Source organism: Mixophyes fleayi, chromosome 8 (assembly GCF_038048845.1).
Source record: "Mixophyes fleayi isolate aMixFle1 chromosome 8, aMixFle1.hap1, whole genome shotgun sequence".
Taxonomy (NCBI): domain Eukaryota; kingdom Metazoa; phylum Chordata; class Amphibia; order Anura; family Limnodynastidae; genus Mixophyes; species Mixophyes fleayi.
Window position 1 is genome coordinate 122,720,428 of NC_134409.1, and position 22,089 is coordinate 122,742,516.

Below are 22,089 nucleotides of genomic sequence, written 5' to 3' on the forward strand. Positions count from 1 at the left end.
CCGTTAGAAGATCTATTAGGGTGCGGGGCTTGATGACGGGATTTGCGACATGGCCCCGCCCGCCTTGCTTGCTCCATCAGGAAAAATTGAGGTTTCTCCCTAATTCTGGAGTCTTCCAGGTATCCTAGAAGAGTAGGCGAATATGATCTAATTCTATTCGCAGTCGTTGTCCAAATACACTAAGGGGTATATTTACTAAGCTGTGGGTTTTAAAAAGGGGAGGTGTTGCCTATAGCAACCAATCAGATTCTAGCTTTCATTTATTTAGTGCATTCTACAATATGACAGCTAGAATCTGATTGGTTGCCATAGGCAACATCTCCACTTTTTCAAAGCCGCAGTTTAGTAAATATACCGCTAAGTGTACACTCTAGGATCCAGCCACGTTGGCACTCGGTACTCCGGTCAACTCGTTGGCTCTACCCATATGTGGGCTCTATAAAAAAAACTAAACAAAACTACTTATTGGTTGCCAGACAGAAATAAAGCTTTAGTAAGTCCAGTTAGGGTTAAGACTAATGAAAACAAATGTCATACTGGGTTGCTATAAGCATTATCAGCATTATTAGCACCATGTTATTAAATAAGCCTTTAATTGTTCCAGGAATGCACAAATTAATAGTCATCGCTGAATTTGAATTGTTTAGATTTAAAAGAATATGTCAGCACCTGCCCTTGCAACAGCTGCTAGTACTTCATCTTGGCAATAAATATGTTGTCTGCGCCTCTACCCACACTGCAAACCCTGTGCGCTCTCTGCAACAATTTGCTAAGTTGATTAAGACATGAAATCTGTTCAAAAGGCTTGTTTTTCTGTTAGGCAATAATACTGTTAAAGTGTACCCGTCATCTGCACACGGTGGGGGCTGACATTATGTGTATTAGCAAGACTGAGCAATGAGGCACACATCTGTAATTATCATTGGCCCCTGGAGAATTTACAGGCTGCATTGGCACGACTTTCGGTCCAGTCTACAAAACAGCCGCGTGCACTGCGTCTAGGCGATGGCTCCACTTTAACTTAAAGCGTCTTTAACCCTATATATTGATTCCCTTTTGTATTTGTCCAATGTAAATATATTCATTTTACAGGCAGGAGCGTAACTAGACATTTTGTAAGGGCCCCCGTAAATATGAAGCAATTTCTCATCTCCTTCAGCTTACTGAAGCTCCCTCTACCGATCAGTCTGTGGCTGCTGTTGTAGCAAGCAATAGGATGCAGCCTACACTGTCCACCGATCACTGGATTCCTTTAGGTCACTATGAAAGTAGCCAAGATCTGATCACTGAGTTAGAATTTATCTGTAGCCCCATAGCTGCTGCATGAAGCGGGCACCCCCCTGATGTGGGCCTTTTAGCGGCTGGAGGCTCCATCCCTGGTTACAGGACTTTATTTCTGGGACTAGTAAGGCTGCTTTCAGGGCTCAGAGCTTACTACAGTTCTATTGTTTTGGTCTCTCTATCCCACTAGCCCATCTCCTACAACCAGCCCTACCATCAAGCTAACTGAGGCAGGGGCAAACGCAGGATTTGTAGAGAGGGTGGGCGTGACGGGTGGGCGTGACCAGCATGCATGGGGGCATGGCTATTGTTTTAGACAGTGCTTGGCTGCTCTCTAATGCTTCCTATCCACATCATATACACAGGCAAATCCTATCCTCATCATATACACTGGGAAAGCCACCTCAAGCATACAGTGCCCCATGCTGGGAGGGAGTTTCCAGACACTAGGAAACCCCCCCCCCCTCGGTTTGCTTATGTGAGGTATGATAATCCTCTTACAAAACCATATAAACGGGGCATGAATGCAGGATATATGTACAACATCATTGGGAGAGGTGCATGACATCATAGGGGTGATGAAATATGTGATAGAGTATGCAATGAGTTAGCAGAGACAAACTCCTGAGTTTGCGCACAGCCTGCACAGTGAGAAAATATTAAACTAAGTCTACCATATATATTCCCCATCTCCAACTGAGCAAAAACATTTTCAAGATTAGAATTGGTTATAAATGCTCAACAAAAGCTACTGCCTACTATAGTAACATTTCAGGAATCCAAGTCTGCTGTATTGCTTCTCCTTGGACTTGGCCAACCACAATCTCTTGTTCATAGACATGATTCACTGCAATGTCAGACATGATTTTGCTGCAGGCATAGTGGACAGAATATATTGCTAACAAATACGAACAAGCTGCACCTCACATTGAACACGTATGTAAAAATTGTAAGAACGCCATAGGGACTGATTCCTTTTATTCTTCAAATGCCCCGAAACCTAAAACAAACTACATATGTAAATATCCCAGTACGTAAGAGCCAATTTCTAAGGGGAACATTAGAACAAAACACTAAATATAATCAAAACAATATACATTTTTCTAATCAAATTTCAATGTTAAAGAGTATTTAATGGAACTCATCATCTATAATTTTACCTTGATCATAGCATTCCTTTAAATAGGTTCTTCATGTTCGGGTAACCCTAGACCCCAATTAGTGAGCCTCCAGAAGCAGACAAACTGAGAACTCCCACAGGGACCAGCAATGTCTCTGGATCACGTGAATGTTTGATAGGAAAGCTTTAAGGAATGTGATAGTAATAAGCCACTTGTCAATCGACAGCTATGGCTCAAGGTCAATGAGCTGCAGTTAAAGCTGGCATATTAATTGCATGTTCCTCAGACGGAGTCCTGAAAACCATTCTGGTCTGGACTTCTAGGCAACACTCAAAATCAGACATTTAAGGTAACATTGGAGGGCTGCTTGGGGAGGGACCCTGTATATCTGCTATATTGTAGCAGCCGCTCCTCCTCTGCCTCCCCTCTCTGCCTTGCCTTACACTGGCTCCCCTTCCCCTACAGAATCCTTTTCAAACTCCTCACCACCACTTACAAGGCTCTCTCCAACTCTACTGCCCCTTATATCTCTAGCCTCCTCTCCATTCACACTCCTGCTCGCTCCCTGCGCTCAGCCAATGATCGCTGACTCTCCTCCACTCTTATCACCTCTTCCCACTCCAGAATCCAAGACTTTTCCCGCGCTGCCCCCCTTCACTGGAATGAACTCCCTCGTTCCATCCGCCTCTCTCCGACTCTGTGCTCCTTCAAACGTGCGCTGAAAACCCACCTCTTCCTCAAAGCCTACCAACCATCCACATAACCCCGCCACTCGCTCTCAACTCGCTCTCCCCCTTACCTTTCTGGCTCCCCCTGTGCCTGTTCTGTTCTCCCTCCCTTAGGATGTAAGCTCACTTGAGCAGAGCCCTCTTCCCTCCTGTCTCCCTACCTGTTCTTCTGCTCCGTTTTTTGCATCAGCCTGCCTGGAGTTTCTGAAGTATTGGTATTTTTGTTTATTGTTTTGTACTGTTTCACCCTGTATAGTCGACTGTTTTGTACTGTGTACGGCGCCGCGGAAACCTTGTGGCGCCTAACAAATAAAGGATAATAATAATAATAATAATAATAATAATAATAATAATAATAATAGAGGGGCCTCAACATGTGGACCTCCAATATTACCTTAAATGTCCGATTCTGAATATTGTAGAGTAGTAATTGGGTTAATGGCTTCGCTGATGGCCAAGAACACCTCTGATAGATGTCCTTGTACGTTTGTCTAGGGCATAGAAGAGACACAAACAGTAGTTCCTTTCTTAACACACAAAACCAGATGAATTCATATATTCATGTTTTAAGGGCACCTGAAGTAATATATTACTCATAAGCGCCTCCAATCTTTTCCGCAGGGGATAGTACCTTTTCTCTGTAGAAAGCAGCCATTGAAAAACAGCCCACATAAATACTGCAAGCGGAATTAAAAGATAAATATCTGCGGAAATTGGGGATTTAACTGCTCTATCAATAAAACATATAGATGTACTCAAATACTTTATATGCTCCAGGTTATTTTTCCCTTTTTTTTTTTTATTTCATGCCTTTTGAATGCAAATGGGAGCTACTGATTTGTAGAAACAGCTTGTTAAAGTTCTGTAGAGCGGGACAAATCCCAGGAGGCAGCCCGTGATTCTAAAGACAAATATGACATTGTCGCATTGTGCGTTCCATAATAGACCGTCGCATGCAAACAAATCATTGATTTGCGGGAACATATCCTTAAACAGGGGTTGAAAATGCTGTTAAAAATGTTAAACATTATTTTTCTTTCATTGAAGTCAAGAACTCGACTCTGCAATCAATATAAAAAAAAAATTACCGCGCCGGTATATTGAGTGATTGTTGCTACACTGTGCAAAAAAGATAATGAACACTCTCCATTTAATTTGAACTTTGTGAGATAAATGCCCATCAAATACAGTACTGCTTCTTATTAAAATTCAGCACAGGTCCCTGTGTGCACAGGATGACCCATTGAATAACTGACAACTAAAATCTGATCACTGAACGTCCAAATCAATGTATAATTGAATCACATGTGCGGTCCATATTGGCAATCAAAATGATTGGGTATGTCGTCAGCTATAGCTTGTCAATGAATTAAAATACTGTCAAGTTATAGAAGCTTTTACTTAAACACTGACCAGGATCTGCGTCATTGTAACACATTAGTTTCTATTATCAATCCATCACATTGTCTAAATATACATGCCTTTTATTGTAGGGAGTTGAGAAATCGGAACATTGACTCGTATGGGTTCCGGCTACGGTTAAAGCATCGATTACTGTATTACCAGGTGTAGTGTTTGTAACGTAGGCTATAATTTACCCTCTGGATAAGTTCGATATGACCATGCTAATGACTGAAGGTACATTGTACTCACACATCACTTATTTTAAAAGCGGCAAAGTTTAAAGACCAAGTAAATCGACCATAGGCCATTAGTATACATTGAAGTCCGTGTATTACTGAGCTAAATACTATATGTGAAATAACATGAATGTTTATTATACATGACCAATACTGCCTCTCTTTCACTCTTCTGCAGCAGGCTGCCATGGTAGGTGGGAGGGGCTTCTCTAACACAGCAGGCAAAGTTTGACTGACCGTTTTGCAGACTTGCTAAGTAGAAATGCCCTTTATAGGTTGGTGGATTCATATGAAGGGGCAAGACATCGTTTTTTGTTCTTTTTACCTGCATGAGAATACGATGATTTTGTGATGTGTTTTTTTTTGCACTTATGTGGTTTGTAAAAGGCCTTAAGTTCAAAATATGTTGACTACTAAGCTGCAATTATCCTATCTTTCAGATATGAAGCGGGTTAATTATACAGTAATAAAAGAACAGAAATCACAATCTTCCAAACAGGGCATTTTAAAAACTCATTTTATATAATGCAAAACACATTTAAAGATGTGAATTTTGAAATTAAACATCTATAAAAAAAAATGTAAAATTGAACAGTTTGAACACCAGCTGTCACTGCCGAAAACAGAGAAGAATGATTTGCTTCTGACATAAATGAATGTACAGCTTGGTAATTAGCGCGTGGATCACAGCATGTAAAAACTTACTGCATAAAGTCCAAATTTACTTGAAAAAACATTTCTAAGGTTATTGTCTGACTAAGCAATAGAGCAGGGATCACATTGTATGTTGGAGTGATAGACAGCACACTCAAATGACTAGGGGTCTGATTCATTAAGGATCTTAACTTAAGAAACTTTTTATTTCAGTCTCCTGGACAAAACCATGTTACAATGCAAGGGGTGCACATTAGTATTCTGTTTTGCACATAAATTAAATACTGAGTTTTTTCATGTAGCACACAAATACTTGATAGCTTATTTGTACACTGAAATTTAAAGTTGATATTTGTGTGCTACATGAAAAAAACAGTCAGAATTTAACTTATGTGCAAAACAGAAAACTAATTTGCACCCCTTGCATTGTAACATGGTTTTGTCCAGGAGACTGAAATAAGAAGTTTCTTAAGTTAAGATCCTTAATGAATCAGGTCCCAGATGAGCTAACCGTTACCCCCGAGCTAGACTGACACAATTGCCTACTGTAGGCACACAAACTGTGGTCTCTCTATACCCCGCCCTATCCTCCCCTCATTTGCATCAAATATATTCTATGCTTAGTTGTCCTGCCACGGAGCAGACTATGGGGGCATTATCCGACCCAATTCATCCCCACCTCATAGTAATCACATTCCTCAGGTTCACCTCCCCCTCTCTTAAGTCAACATTTCACCAACTCTGTGTTATATTTCAGATACCCTTAGGGCATTTTTCTTTGCCGATTACAGAAAAAATACAAACCAGCTGAGGATAGCAGAGGGTGACCCCCCCACGCCTAGGCAAGGACCTACTGCCAAGTCTGGCACCGAGTGGTCTGGCCCAACTCCTGATACAATAATATAATTGGAAATGTTTCACTAAGAAAATAATGTCAAATTTAACAGCTAGTACTAAAACAAATGCTAAAAATAATATTAATGACATAAGTAACCTTGGATTTAAAAAAACATGTGTTACCTAAAGACAATATCAAATTAAGAATTAATTTTGGGGTCTGGTCATTATCATCATCATTTATTTATATAGCGCCAACAATTCTGCAGCGCTGTACAGAGAGAATATTTGTCATTCACATCGGTCCCTGCCCCAATGGAGCTTACAGTCTAAATTCCCTACACACACGCGCAGACTAGGAAATATTTAGATGTAAATGAGAAATATTTTTTATTATATTTCCTCCACCACACACCAAAAATTGTGCCACTTACAATATAATTAATATAATTTGTAATTACAACAAATCAATATTTGGTAGGAGCCTTCAGTGCTATGGTGATTGGGGCAAAGAGGAACACCTGAGACTAGGGAAGGACAATATACCTGTGTTATAGTAATACCACAGTTCCAAAATAAAAAGTTGGTAAGGCGATATGGCTAGGAGTTGGTTAGAAGTTTTACGGCAGTATTGCCATATTATGCAGAGCCAATCCTTTTTCTAGTGTGACGTAATGATGCAGCTTTAGCAAGGAGTTGTAGTCTATACTAGAGGTGATAAAGAGAATGGCAATGAGGAAAGCAGCTGGAGAGTGAATGAGGACGATGAGAGGATGGCTGGAAGTGAAAGAGGAGATGGGTGGATGACTGAGAGCAAATGAGGACGATGGGGGGGGCTGAGATTGAAAGAAGAGATGGGGGGACGGCAGACAGTGAAAGAAGAGATGGAGGGGATGGTTGAGATTGAATGAAGAGATGGGGGGGATGGCTGAGATTGAAAGAAGAGATGGAGGGGATGGTTGAGATTGAATGAAGAGATGGGGGGGATGGCTGAGATTGAAAGAAGAGATGGGGGATGGTTGAGATTGAAAGAAGAGATGGAGGGGGTGGCTGAGAGTGAAAGAAGAGATGGGGGATGGTTGAGATTGAAAGAAGAGATGGAGGGGGTGGCTGAGAGTGAAAGAAGAGATGGGGGATGGCTGAGAGCGAAAGAAGAGATGGGGGATGGTTGAGATTGAAAGAAGAGATGGAGGGGGTGGCTGAGAGTGAAAAAAGAGATGGGAGATGGTTGAGAGTGAAAAAAGAGATGGAGGGGATGGCTGAGAGTGAATGAAGAGATGGAGGGGGTGACTGAGATTGAAAGAAGAGATGGGGGATGGCTGAGATTGAAAGAAGAGATGGATGGGGTGGCTGAGAGTGAAAGAAGAGATGGGGGATGGCTGAGATTGAAAGAAGAGATGGATGGGGTGGCTGAGAGTGAAAGAAGAGATGGAGGGGGTGGCTGAGAGTGAAAGAAGAGATGGGGGATGGTTGAGATTGAAAGAAGAGATGGAGGGGATGGATGAGATTGAATGAAGAGATGGAGGGGATGGTTGAGATTGAAAGAAGAGATGGGGGATGGTTGAGATTGAAAGAAGAAATGGGGAATGGCTGAGATTGAAAGAAGAGATGGGGGGGCTGAGATTGAAAGAAGAGATGGGGGATGGCTGAGAGTGAAAGAAGAGATGGGGGATGGTTGACAGTGAAAGAAGAGATGCGGGATGGTTGAGAGTAAAAGAAGAGATGGGGGATGGTTGACAGTGAAAGAAGAGATGCGGGATGGCTGAGAGTGAAAGAAGAGATGGGGGATGGCTGAGAGTGAAAGAAGAGATGCGGGATGGCTGAGAGTGAAAGAAGAGATGGGGGATGGTTGACAGTGAAAGAAGAGATGGGGGGTGGCTGAGAGTGAAAGAAGAGATGGGGGGTGGCTGAGAGTGAAAGAAGAGATGGGGGATGGTTGAGAGTGAAAGAAGAGATGGAGGGGGTGGCTGAGAGTGAAAGAAGAGATGGGGGATGGTTGAGTTTGAAAGAAGAGATGGAGGGGATGGATGAGATTGAATGAAGAGATGGGGGATGTCTGAGAGTGAAAGAAGAGATGGGGGATGGTTGACAGTGAAAGAAGAGATGCGGGATAGTTGAGAGTGAAAGAAGAGATGGGGGATGGCTGAGAGTGAAAGAAGAGATGGGGGATGGTTGACAGTGAAAGAAGAGATGCGGGATGGTTGAGAGTAAAAGAAGAGATGGGGGATGGTTGACAGTGAAAGAAGAGATGCGGGATGGCTGAGAGTGAAAGAAGAGATGGGGGATGGCTGAGAGTGAAAGAAGAGATGCGGGATGGCTGAGAGTGAAAGAAGAGATGGGGGATGGTTGACAGTGAAAGAAGAGATGGGGGATGGTTGACAGTGAAAGAAGAGATGCGGGATGGCTGAGAGTGAAAGAAGAGATGGGGGGTGGCTGAGAGTGAAAGAAGAGATGGGGGGTGGCTGAGAGTGAAAGAAGAGATGGGGGGTGGCTGAGAGTGAAAGAAGAGATGGGGGATGGTTGAGAGTGAAAGAAGAGATGGAGGGGGTGGCTGAGAGTGAAAGAAGAGATGGGGGATGGTTGAGATTGAAAGAAGAGATGGAGGGGATGGATGAGATTGAATGAAGAGATGGGGGATGGATGAGATTGAATGAAGAGATGGGGGATGTCTGAGAGTGAAAGAAGAGATGGGGGATGGCTGAGAGTGAAAGAAGAGATGGGGGATGGCTGAGAGTGAAAAAAGAGATGGTGGATGGCTGAGAGTGAAAGAAGAGATGGGGGATGGTTGACAGTGAAAGAAGAGATGCAGGATGGCTGAGAGTGAAAGAAGAGATGGGGGATGGTTGACAGTGAAAGAAGAGATGCGGGATGGCTGAGAGTGAAAGAAGAGATGCGGGATGTCTGAGAGTGAAAGAAGAGATGCGGGATGTCTGAGAGTGAAAGAAGAGATGCGGGATGTCTGAGAGTGAAAGAAGAGATGCGGGATGTCTGAGAGTGAAAGAAGAGATGCGGGATGTCTGAGAGTGAAAGAAGAGATGGGGGATGGTTGACAGTGAAAGAAGAGATGCGGGATGGTTGACAGTGAAAGAAGAGATGCGGGATGGCTGAGATTGAATGAAGAGTTGGAGGAGATGGCTGAGATTGAATGAAGAGATGGAGGGGGCGGCTGTAATTGAAAGAAGAAATGGAGGGGGTGGCTAAGATTGAAAGAAGAGATGGGGGATGGCAGACAGTGAAAGAAGAAATGGAGGCGGCTGAGAGTGAAAGAAGAGATGGGGGATGGCTGAGATTGAATGAAGAGTTGGAGGGGATGGCTGAGACTGAATGAAGAGATGGAGGGGATGGCTGAGATTGAATGAAGAGATGGAGGGGGCGGCTAAGATTGAAAGAAGAAATGGAGGGGATGGCTAAGATTGAAAGAGAAGATGGGGAGGCTGAGAGTGAAAGAAGAGATGAGAGGTGGCTGACAGTGAAAGAGGAGATGGGGGTGTGGCTGAGTGTGTAAAAGGAGATTAGGGTGGGGGGGTTGGTGGCTGAGAGTGAAAGAGAAGAATGTGGGTGGCTTAGAGTAAAAAAGAAGATGGGGGTTGTGGGGTGGTTGCGAGTGAAATAGGAGATGGGTGTGGCCGAGAGTGAAAATGGAGGAAGGACTGGTCATACCTCCCAACTGTCCCAATTTGCAGACCTTAAAAAGCGGTTGGACTTAACACAGAAGTGGGCAGTTTCCTTAACAGTGGCAGATAGAGGGCAGGATTTATTTTGCCCCAATATTGCTTGTCTAAATGTTGGGAAGTATGGGAGCAGCTGCGAGTGAAAGAAATGGAGGTCGGACAGTAGACTGGGAGCTTCAGGTGAGAGGCAATGCCAATATGTTTCCATACTTGTATCTATTGCTTTCCACATCCCACAAACTTTATTCCTCCACATAAAAATGAAAATAAAAAAAAAATACTAAAATACATTTATTTCCTTAACACCTGAAAAGGGGATGGGAAAGGGGAGGGGGTATAATATCTCACCCGAGGCGCCATATGTCCTTGTCACAGCCCTGATCTTTGGGTAATTCGCTTTCCCCCCCCCCCCCCCACCAGAAATACTGCATCTGTGAATTACGACTAAATGTATTGAAAACTGTCGTCTGGATATATTTTGACTGACAGGAATTGGTTCCTCTTGACTGAAGGTTCACAGAATTGAATTACATTACACATAATGGAAAATTGCTATTTTCTTTCTGTCACGGTTTATAAACCATTTACAATACAACCTACAGAAACAAGCAATTTATTTTACAAGGTAAATTTACCATTCTCAGAAGGTGACATAAGAATTATACAATTACATAATAACCCTGACTCAAAATTATCTTTTTCTATTTGGCCCTAATGCTACAACACAGAAAAACAAGCCACGACTTCTATGTGCATTTTATTTATTGCAATATTGTTACTGAGGTAAAAAAACAAAAAGTAATCTCCGATTTTCACACACAACAAGACACTGGAGATAGAGTGTTAGAAGAATCTATTGGGATTTAATGACCTGAAAAAAATATTTCTCTTAGAAAAAAAAAAGTGCAAAAGAAAAAGGTGACTCAGTTCCACTGTTGTAATAAAGTGATTATTTTTAGCTCTGTATCCTCTATGGTCATTGACATTTATATTCAACATTTTCAATGATAACTTAGCTCACCTAATATAAAAAGCAGTTTAAAATATTCTATAATTACAAGTAACATCTACCTTCCATCAGAAGTGTGCACCCAAACTTAAATGACCACATTTAAAATGGTTTTACAATTTAAAAAGGTTTTCTAACTGATATAATTTAAGAATTAGTCTCCATTATTTTTTTTAAATAAAAGGATTTAACACTAACCAGTTAAGTCCCCAATGAATTAGTTGCCATGTCAACCAGCGATCGGAGGTGTTATGAAGAACCCTGGTTGTTAGGGTCAGCACGACATAGAGAAATGGCGATGCTGGGACTTAAAGGACAACAAAATACCAATAGTTTAAACTCAACTACATACCAAAACCTCAGGGGGTAAGTATGCATGTATGGATTTAGTTATACAGTGCCATAAATTGTACACAGTGTCCTAAAGTATAAACGACAAACAAGCCAAGTACAAAAACACATAAAAGATACAATGGAGTGGAGGCCATTGTCCTGAAGAGCTGACAGTTTAATTAGGCAGCTGGAGGTGATGTGTAGGTGAAATGTGCTCAAGATTTAAGTGCTGATAAAATAGTTTAAGGAACAACCAGGTCAATCAGGATTGGGCTGTGAGACGGTCGACTACGCTGGAGAAGCCATGAAATTCTAGGGGAGTGAGTTAGGCCAAAAATAACCTATGTTCTACTTTAAATGCATTTTTTTCTGCTTTCCTTGAAAAAACAGGATAACAAGTAATCCTTCTCAGTTAAGCTATTGTAAAGACTAGGAATTTCCATGGGATTTTACCTTTGTACATTTTACTAAATGGGGCGGATCTTCTTTATAAATAAATGGCCATCGTTTTTTTTCTCCAAAGCCACCAGACACCATCACCATCTGACACTATCACCATGTCATAGCTGTTTTTGTTTTTTTACCATTAAGAACATACACTGGGGCACAGAGACGACACAAGCACGGGCTAGTCTAGTGACACTTAAAATATATATCTCCCTCGCCCATGTGTGGAAGGAGATCTCCAGTCAAATGTGAATTTTACCTGAGCCCTCAGCCCACACACACCTTGGCAGCTGCACTTGAAACATTTTCCTGGCATAACCACCTGGAGAATTTTTAATGTGACCTGGCCCGGATGCTGATTAGACTCCTACCGTGGATTGCCCATTCAATGAGCCCTAGAGAAATGTTCATTCTACATAGTTACTTTAAGGGTTTCAAGAAACCTTAAGCTGACCATCAAAAATATATTCCTGTGATATGTCAATTGGTTGCTTAACACATTTTGGGGGCAAATCCAGCAAACGGGAGCAACGTTCCACCTAGGCAAACTTTTTTGTAATGCAAGGGGTGCAAAGGGGACATTTTTATTTTTACATGCAGGGAAAATACTGTCTGGCTTTGCATGTAGCCCATATGGGTGGATTTATTTAATGAATTTTAATATTTAGATTTGAGCTAGGACGCATCCCCATTCCATCTCTAAATATGTCCACACATTTATATTTACCCAAACAGCCACCTTCCTGCAACATAATTTTGCCAAGGTGCAAATTTGCACTTACTAACTGGATTTACCCTTAACTCTAAATGAGGCCCTGTTCTTCATTAAACCTCGGGGGTAGATGTATCAAATAGCGATTTTTGCAAATCCCCAATATCCGCCGACTTTGCATGGTAAGTTTAAAGCGGCAACGGCTTTAAAGTCAAGTTTTGGATTTAAATGATTAAAGCGGCAATGGCTTATTTTTTATGATACCAGATATTAGTAGTCACTTTGAACATTTGTGACCTGTGTGAAGGCACTCGGTCTGTCTTGTGTTTTTATACGCTCACAGAACGTCTCTGTGATCTCCTGTGATATCTTTATTTAACCTCTTTTGATAATGGCTCTCTTCTTTGATGATTTGCATAGTCTTGGGACTCCTGTCACATGGACATATGCTTAGATATTTAAATATCAAAGCCTTCTGGACTCTCCCAACAGTTCAGACCTTATTACTCCAGGTAGGCAGAGACATTAGGCATATATATATATTCACTGAGCCCTAGAGAAATGTTCATTCTACATAGTTACTTTAAGGGCATATATATATTTTTTTATATACAATTCCCCTTGGTGAAATGGAGAACGTGGAGATTACATTTGTTTACTGACAAGTCCACGTAGCGAGAATTAGTAATACCTCCAGGCAGGAGGCTTTGTTTTCCACATATGGATAGAATTAAGCTTGAAAAAAACCAAAACAACGTACCTGTTCTGGCTTCAACCCAGGAGGAATCCAGGCGTATTCTTCAAGAGCACAGCCAGAATCGTCGTCCGACGTGGAGTTCCTTTGGAAGTCAAACATCAGCTTGTTCATGGTTTTCTCCATCTCTAGAGGCATTGCCGTGGCACTGTGCTCCTCCCGTGGGCACTTACAATGCAGACAGATCTTCCTGCAGAAAACAAATTCCTCTGTAAGTGTGCCACTCTGCAGCTATTCATTGAAGCTAAGATACCAAAGTATAAACACATTCTCTGGCAAAATGCCTATGGCCCAATGCGAAGAGAACGCAGATCCTTTGTTTGCTAATGTCAATATTACATACGAAACACTAAGAAGGACATAAATAAACTGACAAGAATCACACATGGGCTGTGAGTTAACACAATTTGCATGACACAGAAACTGGAGACTACTGGTAACATGCAAACTATATAGGAGAACTGAGGGATGTGTGTTTTACATAGATTGTATTTTTTTAAAAAATAGACCTGCTTTTATTTTGTCACTTAAATCTGTTCATGGGGCAGTATGGTGGCTGAGTGGTTAGCACATACTTGCCTACTTTCAGGCAGTGATTAGAGGGCGGGAGGGGAGCGGTCAATGGCGTAATTTTGGCCCCGCCCCCCCGCGACAAAGATATGTTTTGACGCCGGGGGCGGGTCCAAAATGACGCGATTCACAACGAATCGCATTATTTTGGCCAGGGAATTGCGGGATGCGGGAGACTTGCCTGCTCTCCCGGGAGTCCGGTAGACCGACCCGGATTTCGGGAGTCTCCCGGACATTCCGGGAGAGTTAGAAAGTATGGGTTAGCACTTCTGCTTTACAGAACTGGGGTCATGAGTTTGATTCCCGACTAATACCTTGTCTGTGTGGAGTTTGTATATTCTATCCGTGTTTGCGTGGGTTTCCTCCAGGTGCTCCGGTTTCCTCCCACACGTCAAAAACATACTAGTAGGTAAATTGGCTGATATCAAATTGACCCTAGTCTCTCCCTCTCTTTGTCTGTGTATATGTGTATCTTAGGGAATTTAGACTGTAGGCTCCAATGGGGCAGGAACTGATGTGAGTTCTCTGTACAGAGCTGCGGAATTAGTAGCGCTATATAAATAGATCATGATGATGATGATGGTTGCTGATATTCATTTTTTTTTTTTAGACAGTGACCAAACCTTTCAATAGACAATAAAATAAACAGCACCACCTACAGATGGTTGGAAGGAAATGCATCCAATGGTTGAAAACTTTACCTTACAATTTTATTATTTATCAAAACACATAACAAAATATTCATACAAATGAACTGAAAGATACAAAAAAGATTTCCATAACTCTTTCAAAATATGCAATAGTTACAAGTATTATATTTAACCATGTTACTTGCCATTTAGTTTATTATAATATTAAGTACATGGGGCACCATAGTTTTAGTGTTTCTTCCTATATTTTCCAGAAATTAATTTGCATTCATCAGTACAAAAGCCCCTACGAAGGCCATAATCTAAGAACTCAGATTAATACAATACTTGTCAATAACTGAAATGATTATTTCGGTAGTTTTTCAGTTCCATCGAATTTGATTACAATTTCCAGAGCATTTTGTTGCTTGGAACAGTAAACCCCCTACAAGACATAATCACAGGACAAGACCAAAACACAATTCTATTACAATACACCAGCTGCAGATAACAATGATTGCATGAGCTTCGGGTGGACAAAATAATGGTCATTTGGCCTGAAATCCAAAGAACCACCTGATTGGCCAACTATTGAAAATCCTTCACTTAGCATACAAAATCCTAGCCGCAAGAATGGTTACAAGAGCTCTAAACTCCCAAATACGTCAGTACATACAGGGAATAAAAAAAACTGGTAAAACATAAAGTTTACGGAGCCGCCACCATGTGGCTCCTGGATCTTTTCCAAGCCTAGTTTTTAGCATTATATTAATATATGTCATGTCCTATTGTTGTCTTTGTGCCATCTGCTATTGCCACACGGATAAAAACAAACCCATATTGCGTATCATAGCAGGTGTAAAATTGTATACGGATGTAGAACATGTGCATGCAGGACTTTCCAGCAGTTAAATGGTGCCAGAAGTAGGTTAACCAGCTGGATTCCAATTATAACCACGTCAGGTCACTGTGCAGAAGCACACGCTGGTTTACTCTCATCTTGCCAAAGCAAGACTTACACTAATAAGAGTGGACAAGGGATTTCTTCTCAGGATAAGCACACCGTCTTTCTGATGCCCATGCACAAAATAGAGGAACACTTTGGTGTAAGGTTTAAGGATTTATTGCTGTTATGTTGTCCTCAGTTTAGCAATATATGGCGTGAGTCTAGTGAGAACACTAATTGTCTCCTTGACCAACTGCGATTCGCTGCAAGGGACCAAGCTGCTCAATATGTTTTAGTAGAAGCACAATCAGATCAGTGAGACCAGTCAGATTGGATCTTGTTTCAGGAAACACTGTTCCCTATGGAGACAAACTGGTCTGTAAACAACAGCTTCAGTGTCAACGCAGAGTGACGGATCAATACAGGAGAGACCATGTGCAGAGTGTCTGTGTTGATCCATCACTCAGCACTGGCAAAGAAAACTACTGTATACAGATACTTATCCATAGGGAACAATGTTACCTATTTGGAGGAGCGTCCAACTTGGATTTTGACGCCTCTAAACGCTCCTCAGATTGACGGAACACAGGTGCAGACAACGTACCCATGTCCAAGATCCCTGTCCCCACTCTCTGCAAGGAAACAGTGATATTATCAGGCTTTTTGAGAAGCTTGTTGTGTATATTGGAAAAAAAACCAAAACAATATATTGACCATATGATGCGGTTTCTTTTCTCAGACAAGTCCCTTGTAGATGACTCCGCACTAAAGCAGTTTTGACAAATAGCCATATCAGAAGGCTGCTGGTTGTCTTTCCATTTGGAATCTTCCCATTTGTTTGTCAGTGATAAATTCTTGGGACAATGTGTGGGACAATGTAAAGAGCTCACTGTAGAGAGGGGAGGGGGAAGGGGTTAAATTAGAATATGATTTGAGTGTGAGAAAAAGCAGAACACAAAGGAAAATGATGGATGTTGGGATTATAGCTTTAATAATGTGATGCATATTTAATTTGATGATCACATGCACATTGCTTTAAAATAAAAAAATAAAAAAATAAGAGTGGAACATGTGTTGTCAATACGCTCTATTATCTGAGCAAGATTTGAAATTTTGTCTACCTGGGACACACTGGTCTAGCCCCCCTAAGATTGCTGCATGGTGGAGACACTGGATTTCTTGTTTCCTTAAAGGGCCACTATAACCCATACATGCCAACCTTCCAACCTTTAAAACCTCTCACCCGTGGGAGAATTATATGACAGGGGGGCAGGAAGGGGCGTGGTAACGTTGTCGTCACCATAGCCCCGTCACCATAGCCCCACCCCCACTAAAAAATGCTGAAATTCACGGCATTGAATAGAGGAGACGGGGCTTAATGACACAATAAAGCCCCCACCATTCAATGCTGTGAATTTCGGCGAATGCGGGAGGTTTGCCTACTCTTCCGGGAGTCCGGGAGGACTCCCCGAAATTTGGGAGCCTCCCGGGAATTCCAGGAGAGTAGGCAAATATGTAATATAACCTATGTATTAACAGGGTATATTGTCACATAATTTGTCTACAAATGATCACTAAAATGTATACACATAAACCAGTCTGCACAGGGAACCTATATTTTCTGTATCATTGCATCCTTTAACAAGTCGGAACTGGCATAACGCTCAATCAGCCAAATTAGCCAGGTGTCACGCAGGGCCGTTTTAGAAGGCAGTGTTTTCCATCAGCTTTAAAGTTTTAAATACAAAAAAACATCTATACATTTAAAATCAACTTTGCCACTAGTGGCTTAATTATCATGGTACAATTTGCTTGGCTTTAAAAGACCACTCAGCATACACATTTTGCATCTGCAACCACTGCAGCCTGGCAGATAACATTTTATTTACAAACAGACACATCTTATCCTTTCTTCCAAATTCTTTGAGGTCGTGACCTGCGAGGGCCTGTCCCCTAACTTCGTCATTCAAACTTATGCACACAAGGCCATCCGCATATGTGAGCGCAGTGCGACTGGAGTAATGCCCAATTTGGCCATACACATAGGACTAAGAGGTCAAGCAGCCAGTCACTATCGGTGTCATTGGAGCTTATTAGTGTTGTTGGTATATGACCCAATGCAAAAAGGGCCCATCTATGGTCATCTACATTCAGCACGGTGGCTTAGTGTTTAGCACTTCTGCCTCACAGCACTGGGGTCATGAGTTCAATTCCCAACCATGGTCTTATCTGTGTGGAGTTTGTATGTTCTCCCCGTGTTTGCGTTGGTTTCCTCCGGGTGCTCCGGTTTCCTCCCGCACTCCAAAAACATACTGGTAGGTTAATTGGCTGCTATTAAATTGCCCTTAGTCTCTTTCAGTCTGTGTCTATGTTAGGGGATTTAGATTGTAAGCTCCAATGGGGCACGGACTGATGTGAATTAGTTCTCTGTGCAGCGCTGCGGAATTAGTGGCGCTATATAAATAAATAGATGATGATAAACAAGGCAATAATAAGCCTATCGATTTTGATAGGACCGTCATAGGGCACTGTGGTTCAGGACATACATGATGTAATATGAGTGTGATATCACAGCATGTATTGCCCGTATTGAATAAACCAACAACACAGGTACTTGACCAACCGCCCCCTCCCCAGCACCCGTCACTGTCAGCGTTTATGTAACCCAAGCACTTGCAGCACACATCACTGGTTTTCCACTCATACATTATCTCCATGTTTGCATTTATGCTGCATATATACATGCCTAGGGGTAGCACTGTGGCTAGTATTGCTGCCTCCCAGCGCTGGAGCACAACGGGTTCCACTGCGACCAGGGCACTATCTGTACAGAGTTTGAACGTTTTCCCCATGTATTTGTAGATTTACTCCCACAATCCATAATGTTAATGTGTGTGTGCTAGAGAAATTAGATTGTAAGCTCCACAGGTGCAGTTAATGTTGTGAATGATTAAAACATTCTCTATAAAGCACTGCAAAAGAAGTTGTCACTATATGAAGAAAGGTTAACAATAATCATTGCCGTGATATATTCTCAACAGTGCCACCAACAGGCCAAGGAATGGAACAGCAGGACACTGTTTACTGTCAAAATTTTGGCATCCCTGAGGCCTGTTTTTTTGTTTTTGGTTTTTTTTTATTGAAGCTCGAGGTGCGTGCTACGATCACCCAGTGCCGTGAAAAACAGTGCTGGGAGCTTGGGACTTAGACCCTTCCCAAAAAGGAAAGGGCCCCGTTGCTCCCTCTCCCCCGAAGCCAAAAGGCCTCTTTGGAGGAAAGAGATTCTTCGGGCACCCCTTCGCCGAAGCTAGGGGGTGCCCCTTTACTCCCCGACCCTCGGAGCCAAAAGGCCCCTTAGAGGGCAGGGGTCTTCGGGACTGCCTCTGCCGTAAGGCTCGGGCAGCCCCCTTTACCCCGAGGTCGGCCGAAGCTTTCACCGGGGGACTGGCTCTTCAACTCTTCCCATAAGAAGAGAGTCTCAGACAACTGAGGGAGAGGGGTTCCCCTTAGGGTCAAACCCAAAACCAAAACGTGCAAACGAAAATCAACTAAAAAATGAAATCCGTGCAAAAAAAAGTGCTATCCTGTGTATACGTGCCATCATTTAATAAATAAAAAATAAAAAAGTGCCCCTAAGCCCCAGCCTGAATGGCCGGAGGGTGTAAAAATTGTTCTGGCCCAGCCAAAAAGGCCGGGACCAAAAAAATAAAATGTGGTGCAGGGTTTGCTCTTGGTGTATTGTGCTCTGTGCCTTACTCTATACTCGTGATAGTGGGGCCACCACCACCTGTGCATTTTCAGGTCACCTCCGGGCCCTGTCCCCCGGAGGCACAGACAACCTCGAGCCGCCAAGTCCCCACCGGCCTTCTGGCATCAGACTAAGGAGTCCCATCCCTTCCAGGGCCTCTATCACCAGACCCTTGAGGCCTGTTTTTTTTTATTTAAAGCCTTGAGCTCGTCCCTTGTGCACGAAAAAAATGAGTAAATACCCAAAAAACATGCACAAGAGTTTTCGGTGCGTGGTCCTCCCTCCGGAGAGGAAGGACCCTGGTCCTCGACCCCCAGAACCAAAAAGGTCACTTAGGGGCCGGGGTCGTCTGACTCCCTTCGCCGCAAAGCTAGGGGAGCCTCTTAGCCCCTGGGATCCGCCGAAGCTTCCCCCAGTGCTCGGTGCGCCGAGTGGGTACGGCCCCAGCCGGGTGGCTGGGCGGGGTTGGACCCTCGTCGCCGCGAAGCTAGGAGGGCCCCATTAGTCCCTGGGATCTGCCGGAGCTTCACCCAGGACTCAAGCCGAGTGGGTACGGCCCCAGCCGGGTGGCTGGGCAGGGTTGGACCCTCGTCGCCGCGAAGCTAGGAGGGCCCCATTAGTCCCTGGGATCTGCCGGAGCTTCACCCAGGACTCAAGCCGAGTGGATACGGCCCCAGCCGGGTGGCTGGGCTAGTATGGGCCCCCTTGGCCTGCCACACTAGGGGACCCATTTTGCCCCTGAGATCCGCCGGAGCTTCACCCTGGGCCGGGTATAAAAATTTTCTTGCCCAGCCAAAAAGGTCCGGGCAAAGAATAGAGCATTGCTTAGGAGAAAGAGGTCAGAAGTGCGTGGGTGCCAACAGAATCACGTTGTATCTATATTAAGGTCTCCTGACCCGTGATTTATGGCCCCCCGGGTTTCCAGTCCGGATGCACATTTGTCCCAGCCTTTCAAAGCTGCATTCCAGCCCTCTAGTTAAAGAGGCAAGTGCTGATCTGCCACAACTGCACTTGATCTTAGCCAAAAGGCCGAGAAGCCCTTGAGGCCTGTTGGTGTGTTTGAAAATGCTGCACGCTCAGACCGACAGAGGCCATCTGAAGTTATCCCATGACCAGCATTAGATAAAGAAGATATCTACATTGGGGAGATTTTTTTTTTAATCTGTATATTGTACAGATTTAGAGAACTTAAAGAAACACTAAACCCTAAAACTGAAGCTTATAGATATGGACCATGGAGCTAAAATACATTGGTCAGTGTTATCCTGACATTCTGTTACAGCTCTGCTAAATAGCAAAGTATTAGCTCCCGCCATCGTTACAGACAGCGGAAGCTCCTCCCACATATTTAGGATATGACAGCAGAAGCCCCTCCCACACATTTAGGATTGTGTGTTGATTCAATGGTATATGGGTCAAGAAGCTCATTCTCTGGGTATCTGAGTTGCTGTGACAACGCTGGTCCTACCCCCTGAATATGAATCACCCAATCAACATAGAGCATTTCTGCATAGCAAGCATGCAAACCTGTCACTCAAACTCGGGACTGCTTAGTTACCTCCCTCCTAACATAGCAACCAGCTGCAGAGGGGTCAAACAACATGGTGGACATATTTATTTAAGTATATACACTGTATACAGTTCAGCTCAGAAACACACAGCATTTAATTGACTTGCTCTTTAAGAGACCTCTGTGCTGTGTCTGTATGTAGTTTTGCACATGACTGAATAAGGGGCTAGGATGCAATTCCAGGTCCGCCCAGTTCACAAACCCTCTGGGATCAGGCGCTAGACCAGGTCAAGTAAGGTTTTGTGCACTAAAAAAAAAAAAAATAATAAATCACATTTTCTTTCATAACATGATGAAAACTGCACAAAATATACCCATATGTCCATAATAACCAACCAAATATGAGCTTTCATAAGTATACCATGCAATAGAGAGATAAATCAAACCGGAGAGCTGATTTATGGCTGTGAATTCCAGCATATTTCCACCATGTGTCCTGCTTTATACCATTGAAAATCTGAAACTTCCCAAAACTCAGGTTCCTGATACATCTAGATTAACAGAAGAGTAGGAACGGGATCCTATTACTGATCCAATGTATAAGAAAGCAGAGAGACTTTCATGCTGCCAGCGAATTCCATGTCACAGACAGGTCCCCGGTTTCGTCTTAGAAACCGTTGAGAGCCCTATATTTGCAGTGCCTAATTAAAGAAGATTAAATATGTTCTTATTCCCTTTATTCCAAAACTTTACAAGCTCTTGTGAGCTCTAAAGGTCTTCCATTATATAGTGGCCTGTTATAATGCTCTTTTCCACCGTTTCAGTGCATTATGGAACATGAGCCATATATACGGGATTGCCAGCCATACAGACTTGATAAACATTTGCCGACAAGAGCATTGTCACAGAACACTGGTCAGATACTGTATATAGCAAAATGTCACCAATGGTAAAGGCAGTAAGAGTGTTTAGAGAGAGATTTAAAAGCGACTCAATTATTTTTTTTAGCAGTTTCTTACTGACCTGTGTTATTTTCCTCACTATTGAATGAACACGTCACTGCATTTATGCAGACTGCAGTAAATTTATTGATGGTTGGCAACCCTGGCTATGTAAGAATAAGGACGATAAGAATTAATTGCCAGATCTAAACAGCAGGTATACATAAAGATTTTTTTTTTTTTTACAAAAGTATGTTATAATGTCATTACTAAACAAATACCCATGCTGAACTAGCCATTGGAGAACAGACTAAATTAATTAAAGGTATACCAAAAAATATATATCTATGACAAAAAGCAATAGACCAGATAGATTTATTGCAAGTTGCATCTGGAGACCAAATGACAAGCCATAAAAAAGTATTGTTTTAAGCACGATTAGACTTTTCAGACTTTAAATTGAGCATTTTATCAACAGGATTCCAGACAGCCATTAAAACACAACACTTGCATTAGTGATCCATAAACATCTGATTACGCTTTACAGGAAACTCCTAT

General features: G+C 42.7%; 1 protein-coding gene across 4 annotated transcripts in view; it reads right to left on the reverse strand.

Moving 5' to 3' along the window:
* Nucleotides 1–22,089, reverse strand: part of PRICKLE2 (prickle planar cell polarity protein 2) — a 938,433-nt gene that overhangs the window by 768,806 nt on the left and 147,538 nt on the right. For all 4 annotated transcript variants that reach the window (XR_012678591.1, XM_075183368.1, XM_075183371.1 and 1 more), the window contains one exon: nt 13,194–13,377. Coding sequence is in view for 3 of the 4 variants with exons in the window: in XM_075183368.1 (XP_075039469.1) it covers nt 13,194–13,377 (184 nt within the window). In the remaining variant the exon portion in view is untranslated. The remainder of the gene's footprint in view (nt 1–13,193; nt 13,378–22,089) is intronic.